Raw genomic sequence first — 8,409 nt, 5'->3', positions numbered from 1 at the left:
AAAATTAAAAATAGGTAAAATGAATAAATACTAAAATACAGTAAAACAATAAGAGACATCAGAGGACCACACAACTCACATGGAGTTAAAAGCCAAAGAATAAAAATGTGTCTTAAGACGACCAACTGTGCTACCTGGGCGCCTCCTCTGTTCATTCCTTTCACTTCTTGTTGGTTTGGTCATAATCGCATGAAGTCTACTGTAAAAAAATAACGACACCCTGGAGCCAGTGGCTGCATTGATAGGAAAGATTAAATACATTTACGGATTGTTAACCCCTGAATGCACAGATGGTAAAGTGGTGAGTGTCTTTCATCTCCCCTTTGGCTGCAAACTTTGACACCAAAAAGGTTTTTGTGGAAATGGTTTACATTCTACACATACCAACGTTATCGTAGTCATACGTGAGGAATGTGTGTGCTACCTAAAAACAATGTATGCACACTTGCACTTTCTACACACACACATACAGGATTATTGTCAACACACCATTCTTCATACCAGCGACCTTGCACGTGTCTCTGCAGAGTCCTGAGACCTTGAATGTGGCGCAGCACGCCAGATCAATCCGTTTATTAATGAGCGCTGATGACGGCGGCCTGTTTGCCACACCGCAGCCTTGAAGATCATAAGCAGGTCATTATTCAAGACCTCGCTCGATTCCTAATTCAGACAAGTAGAGCGAGCATGGAACCGTCTTTTCCACCTCCCGTGACATCTCTCAATGATCAACCCCGGCTGTAAGATGAACTTCGTGTGTGTGTGTGTGTGTGTGTGTGTGTGTGGGGGGGGGGTTTGGGCGACGAGAGCAGGGAGGAGAAGATGGTGGGGAGGGTTCAGGGTGTACAGGGTGGGGGTGAGACGAGAAGGGAGTCACCGTTGTGGAGGTTTTTTTTTTCTTTGTTCTCTTGTGTATTTTGTTCATTTTCTAATAAACAGAGCATGTTTTATTTAGGTGGGGGAATGTATGAAGAAGCATGAGACCTTATTGTGCTCATGTTATGCTTTTTGAAGAACTAGACATGAAAATAGCTTGTAGAAATGTTTCTTCACCTGATGCTGTAAATCATCTCTGAAACCCCAAATGTATGTTGTTGTGATGCCCCATGGGCAGAGATGGGAAGTAACAAGATACTTTATTATTGGAAGTAGATTTTTGAGATATTTTTACTTTACGATTTATTTTTACTTTTACTACTTACATTTTGAACACAAAAATTGGTACTTTCTGCTCCTTACATTTTGCAAAATTGGCTTGTTTTTGCGTCATCGATACAAAATTCGATCTAATTGGATGTGCATATACTGTACATTAGTGTAAATAATCGACTTTTTAGTGTCTCAAACCTCTCAGACTGAGTTAGAGGTCTCATGTTTGAAATCTCACAGAATCACAACTGAGTTCATATCTTGCTACTCAGTGAGAATCTCATTAACCTGGAGTCCCAGTCTCTGTCACAATAATCATGTATGTGTTGTTTTAGGGCTATTTGAAGACATCCATTTAAAATATAGGCCATGGCATATAAAGAGCCTTTTTGCCATTGAAGTTTCTCAGCTTGCACTCTAACACGTGTGTGGTCCAGGTAGCTTTGCATAAAAAATGGTTGTCATTTCCAAGCCTGTACTTTTTTACTTTTACCTGAGTAAAGAAGTAAAAACAGTACTTCTACTTTCACCAGAGTATATTTTAACACAAGTATCTGTCCTTCTACTTAAGAGTGGGAAGTGAGTACTTTTGCCGTCTCTGTCTAGGGGAGAACCGGGAATGTGATTGGTGGGAACCGTCCCATTCACACGCTCAGGCACACAGCGGGAGGCAGCAGGAAGCTGCCGTCGATGTCGGTAGTGATTACAGCTGCGGGTTAAATCTCCCGAGCTACCAACAGACTGAACCTGATGCTCTCTGCAGGCCACCGTCAACCTTCAACGGCTGACCTGCTACCCATAATGCAACCTGACAGGGATGAGCAGCCAAGGAGAGGTGAACAAAGCATCACAAAACACCTTGGTTTTGTCGCTCATGCTTACTTCTCTCTAGAACAGAATCAGAAGTGAGAGGCTTCATGTTCAGACAGTTAGCCCACATTTGTTGGATTTGCACATAAGGTATTTTATTACACACCAGGAACCTGTGTTCTTTATGACTTTCTGTAATTAATTTTTAGTGTTACTGAGCCACCTTTCCCATGTGGGAATCATCCAATTGCATAACCCAGCATACATAAACCGTGGACCATTCACATACAGTAAGTACGAGACGCATATGCGTTAAACACCCCCAATAATCAAAACTAGGCAGTGCATCAACCCCCCCGTCTTTATAAATAGTAGTAAATACATATAGTGTCTCTTTAAACAGAGACATTTGCACCTTAATTTGTTGCTCAAAAGTGGAGATCTCAACCCCCCCCCCCCCAATGTTGAACCCAATGTAACGCCCTTGGCTGCACACAATGCAGACAATAAACAGACCAAGTTTGTACATTCCTTGAACTTGTGTTTTTTAGTACATCTTTTGTCCTTATGCTAAAACCAGGAGAGTTTGGAGTCCATCTAAGTTCTCCAACTGTCACATACAGAAACATTGCATGTAGGGAAAGTCAGCGTGTTTGATTTGAGATGTATTTATTTAAAATATAGACAGTGCATATTGATAAACATGTATGTAAATATACAAAAGTATAGCCAGTGGCTAGTTTACATCTTTAGGTTAATGTTAAGATAACAACTTATAACACAATAAATCATTGATCAGAAATATTGGAAGGAATATCCCAGTTTTAATCTAAAGCTCTACAATCTGTCAAACTAACCCAAATTAATCACTTAAATCATTCATAAATCATTCAAGAGTGCAGTAAAGTCCAAGAACAGTTTCATATCAGCTTATAAGAGTAGAGGAAAATACCAACGACCTTTACGTATAGTAATTCTTACCGAAAAGTCCATTTAGTAACTCTTCAGGAGCTTTCAATCATATCACACAATCTTCATCTGCTAATCATGTTTGATGATGGACTTCTTGTAACTGAAAGGTCATTCTTGAACCTCAGAAAAGGAAAAAAACAACCTCACCACAATTATTTGGTCAGAATAACTCACAGGGAACTTCAACTTTCGGTTGACTGGATGAGCGTACACATTTCATAAAAAGCATACAAGTTTGATGCCAGAGTTTGGCAACTGGTTTCACAGGTCAAACTGCCAACTGTACATTTTTGGAAAACAATCCAGCATCAGATGTGCTGCTGTGAGTGAGACAGGGTCAAGTGAGGCACTGTTCACACTGATACATGTACTTTGAGTCTAGAAAAGTCCCGAAACGCCTGTCTAAACGACAGGAATTTGTAATATCTTCAGTGGGTGTGCGTTTACAGTGTTAAAGTATGGAAACAGCCTCTTAGTAAAAGTGTGTGTGAAGGTGTGTATGTGTGTGTCAGTATCAGGATCAGAGAAAGACAGTTTTCCTCTGTTCCAGTCCAGATGAACTCTGATTCTCTGGAGCTTCTTCTTGACAGTGAGAACAGTGGGGGGATCATGATCGGAGTCTGCTGTGTACTCACCTTCACAGAACATGATTCTGAACAGTCCAGACAGTTTGTCGACATTACTCTGGACAGACTTTGCTAATACTCCCACTGCCCAGATCGGACTGTGTCCAACTGCAACGTCCCAGCTGTGAGTCCCGGAGTTAAAGCCCTCAGAGCCCAGGACGGAGGGGTAGAAATAAATCCTCTCTGGGTTTTCAGGAAGCTTCTGTCTCGCTCCGCGACTCACGCTGGTCAGATCTTCAGACAGGATGAGTTCTGGATGAGCGGTGTTTGGATCCAGAATCACAGGAGTGTAGGAGACCATGTCCTTCATCTTGTTCCAGATGTTGAAGCCCAGGTTGCCCAGGTGTTTGGCCTCGTCTATCAGAGCTCCTGAGAGCAGCTGTGGATCCTCCAACAGGGGGCGCTGCCGGACTCTGTCCACAGCAGCCCTGTAGTTCTGCAGGAACGAGACGTCTTCGGCTCTCAGCTCGTCCTCTGTGGCTCTGACTGTGTCTGAAAGAGCTGCTATCTCTCTGCTCAGAGCCTCCATCTTCTCCTTCATCCTCTGACTCTTCCGCTTCTCTTCCTTCCTCAGAGCAGAGATCCTGGCCTCCTCTTCCTCTTCTAGAAACTGGTGAAGCTTTTTAAACTGCTCCTTAATCTTCCTCTTTGTGCGTCCGGCCTGAACCTTCAGGTGTTCTGCTGTTTGATCACAGTTTCCTTTAACTTGTTTACAGAGCTTCAGTTTTTTCTTTAAGGGCTTCAGGGCTTCCCGGAGCTCCTCTCTGTGATCCTGTGCAGCCTCATCGATGGGTCTGAATCTGTGGCTGTTGTGTGTTTTTGAATCTTTGCAGATGACACACACCGGCTGCTGATGGTCCAGACAGAAGAGTTTGAGTTTCTCAGAATGCAGACTGCAGAGAGCCTCCGGACCTCTCTGATCTCTCTCCAGTAAGAAATTCTCACACAGGTTTTTCAATGCCAAGTTACGAGGTGGATCACTCGTTAAGGGGCTTCCCTTACAAACTGGACATTCCTTTATTTGTTTATCTTTCCAGCAGCTATTCAGACAGTCTTTGCAGAAGCTGTGGCTGCATGACAGGACCAATGGATCTTTAAATATATCATAGCAGATACGACAGGATAGGTCCTCCTCTAATGGGAAAGCCATTTTCTCTCTGAGTGAAGATGGAAACACAGACACAACTTCAGGCCCTTCACTCGCTCCACTTAAGAACTGAAAGTACCTTTTCTTTTAGAAGTAGCCATACTCACTGTGTCCCTGCTGTGGTTTCCCCCCAGTAGACGTCCTGGCTTTGCACTGAATCTAATCGGCTCTCAGTGTCTGTGTCTCTTCTCAGTGGCAGAACAACAACCTGCATTTCTTGCTTTGTCTCAGCTCAGGTGAGTCAGGTAAGGGGTGGAGCTTCGTCCCGCCCTTTTGTTCCAGCCTTGAGTTACAGTGCTCCTTGTTTTTACTGGGTGTTATAGACTGATACAAGGGCCCATTGGCCCAATTGGCTTACATATTGTGTTGAATTTAAATATTAAAAGCAATGTTGAAACTTGCCAAGTTTAATAATGAAACCACATATATCATGTTGCAGCTATAAAGTCAAGTTGAGTTTAACTCCTTTGATATTTTACTAGAATTTATAAAATTTCCACTCTTTCTCTGTTATGAAAATGATTGGCAGGATGGTAACAGCTGAGTTTTCTTGTCTATCACTGTAAACATAAGACACAGTGTCCTTGTAAAGTTTTGGTTAAAATACGAGGTGTAATATTGTTAAGCGGTAACACAGACTCTCCAAATGAATCTGCCACAACCTATAGACTTTCAGAAAGATTATGCGGTCAACTGTCAAAGCATTGAAACAACTTCTCAGTTAAAGCGTGTGTGAGGGTGTGTGTCAGTATCAGTATCAGAAATTGACAGTTGTCCTCTTTTCCAGTCCAGTTTCCCGCCGACCCTCTGGACCTTCTTAACTAAGAAAACAGTGTCTGGAACCTGGTATTGAGCACGCTGTGTATTTATATTTATAAGACAGTATTTTCCATAATCAGAATCAAAATCAACTTTATTTGCCAGGTATGAGGACACATTTGAGGAATTTTGCTTTGGATCATCAATGCTCACAATGCACTTATAATATAGACACACTATAAACAGAAACAATACAGACAGGTTGAGGCAATAGTGCAATGAAGAGTGCAAATTATGCAGAGGTAAATTATAACTATGACAATTATTATTATTTTATTATGGAGCATAGTGGAAAGGGTGCTGGCATAAATAGTATTATTACATAAGTATTATATTACAATATGACCGGTATGAACTGCTCTGAAAAAAGAGAATGGGAATGATGAATGAATGATAAGTGGAACCAGTAAACAGACTGATTAGAGACAGTGTTGCTGGGTTTTTGCGCAGAATTGAACCTGTTACTGTGATAAAGAAGTCAGCTGATCATCAGAGTGACGGCTTGTGGAAAGAAACTGTTTCTGAGTCTTAATAATTAATTCAGTCGAGAGGAACGTGAAGCCATCTCTCTGAGTGACGACGGACATCACAGCAGGCGCTCGGCTTAAACTGAAAGCTTGCTCCACTTTCAAGGACTTTCTCCTTCAGAGGAGGTTTTTCTAAGATCCTTCCACTGCTTGGAGTATTTTCCTTTTCAGCTTGTTCTCTGTCAGCGTTGGGATTTTTAACCTGATGGCAAATCTTAAAGTTGTAAAAGGACAATAACCTGTATTTCTTGGTCTACCTGGGGTGAGCCAGGTAAGGGGTGCAGCTTTGCCATGCCCTCTCTATTTTCTGCTCAGCCGTTAACTGTACATACCAGGGATGAGTTCTTTTCATTCCTGTGTGTTGTAGACCAGATCGGATGACAAAAATTCCCACTGGTTTTTAACGTATTTAAGGTCCCATATTGTGAAAAGTGAGCCTTGCCATGTCTTTTAAATAACAGAGCAGGTTGAGGTGCTATACAAATACCAAGGACAGTATAAAAGTGCTCAATCCACAGACAAATGCACACAGTCCGTATTCAGAAACTGGGCCTTTAGACAAGCTGCCAGGACTTCCGTATGGTTGTGACTTTACAACTATACTGTATATAGGTTGAAAGTGCCGTTACAGTGCTGTTACAGTCATTCCCTTGCTGCAATAGAGCTCAACAGTGACCGCCTACCTACTGAATGGCTCTGGTTCCAGACGTGATTTTCACCCTTCAACATCTCTATTGACATTTTCTTAAATGCCTATATGGAGAGTTTTAGGCCTGGAACCAAGCCAACCAGCTGTGAGATGAATTGTGACCATAAAAGATTAGATTTTGGTGCCAAAGAACATTTTGAAAACAACAAATAATGTGTGCAAGTGCAAGACTGTGTACAAAAATGATCATAGACGTCAGTGGTAGCAGCTCGCTATAGCCGTTGGTGGGTTCGCTCGTGCGGTAAATATGCATACTATAATATGTATGTTCAGACAGACAGCAGGAGAAAAATAATGCGTTTTTTTAACATTAAAGCATGAAAACATGTCCTACTGGAAACCCAAAATACCCCAAAATTTGTACAATATGGGACGTTTCATTTATTTGACATCAAAATGACACTGTGTGTTGAATAAAAACTGTAACATTACAGTCTGTCAGTCAGCACAACCTATTGATCGGTGTGTGTTATCATTTTTCAGGACGGCGGCTGGCATTGGGAAGGCTTCAGGGTTGGTTGCAGTAGCTTCTGGCTATTGATCTGCCCTTCTTTCTAACTGAATATACACACTCCTGGGTATTGATAACGCAGAGTTATAATTTGATACAACAGAGTTGGGTATCGATCTGTGAATCTGATGTTATCAAGCAGTGAGACATATTGATAAATGTAACGGGAGGGGAGTAGAGGAGCAAAGAAGTCTTTAGGTTTAACAAGGTGAGGTCAGTGGAGAGGGCGTGGCAGTCTCAACAGGACGGCGAGAGTCATCCCTCCCGCTTTCTTGTCCTGGTGCTGTACAACAAGTAAATTATCTCTGTGACAAACAAACGAAGGCCAGTTGCTAACCAAGGCCGGGTAAAACTCAGTGAGGGGGGGGTGGAATCACCTGGGATCTCGTGGTAAATTGACATATCACAGACTTTAAGTACGTTTGTGTCAGAACAACAGCAGACCGAGTCCAGTGAGAACTACTAGCAGCTACGGGCGTAGTTTAAGTGTGTGTGACGGCCGTAACTGTTCCTTCATAACTACAATTACGGACGTGATAGACAGATGGTTCATCCATTCCCCTGCCTGGTACTTTTTTGAAAGTGCCTCCCCTTTGCCACACCGTTTCCAATGATGGCTTCTCAGGTGAGTCCTTGGAAACAAACCATCTGACCCGTCAGGTTAGGTGAATTCAGCATATTGTACATTTCCACGGCCCTTTTTCCTTCAGTAGCCCACAACAAGCCTTTTGACAGGAGGAATGGGGAGATGAGCTGAGGAGTCCAAAATGGAGAAAGCTATCATAGTTTTCTGGTTGTGTTGCTCCATTTACTTCTACATAAATAAATTAGAGCAAATCATAAATCACACCACACACACACACACACACACACACACACACACACACACACACACACACACACACACACAAACGAGACACAGAATTGCATTGCAATCATCATTTAATCGTTTCAGCCCCACACGGTGACTTCTGCAGTCAGTTATATCTCCCATGTGATGTCTGTGAGAACAGAATGCGTCTGGTAAAAGACAAATGAAGACAGGAAGAGAGAGCATGAGGAGGTAAAGGGGTGAGGGAATATGAGAGAGATATAAGCTAATGCGCTGAGATAAATACCGAGAGAATCATTTCTGCAGA

The 8,409-nt window shown here is 42.3% G+C and overlaps 1 protein-coding gene across 1 annotated transcript; it reads right to left on the bottom strand.

Annotated features, from left to right (window-relative positions):
* Window positions 1–2,569: 2,569 nt before the first annotated feature.
* On the bottom strand, window positions 2,570–4,934 carry LOC117944039 (tripartite motif-containing protein 35-like). Its single transcript, XM_034870555.1, has 2 exons — window positions 4,812–4,934; window positions 2,570–4,714 (listed from the first exon to the last, which is right to left on the bottom strand). The coding sequence occupies exons 1-2, from the start codon at window positions 4,916–4,918 to the stop codon at window positions 3,334–3,336; spliced, it is 1,488 nt and encodes a 495-aa protein (XP_034726446.1). The 5' UTR covers window positions 4,919–4,934; the 3' UTR covers window positions 2,570–3,333.
* Between the last annotated feature and the right edge of the window lie 3,475 nt (window positions 4,935–8,409).

This window comes from Etheostoma cragini, chromosome 4 (assembly GCF_013103735.1).
Source record: "Etheostoma cragini isolate CJK2018 chromosome 4, CSU_Ecrag_1.0, whole genome shotgun sequence".
Taxonomy (NCBI): domain Eukaryota; kingdom Metazoa; phylum Chordata; class Actinopteri; order Perciformes; family Percidae; genus Etheostoma; species Etheostoma cragini.
This window is presented reverse-complemented; position numbering and strand designations above follow the sequence as displayed.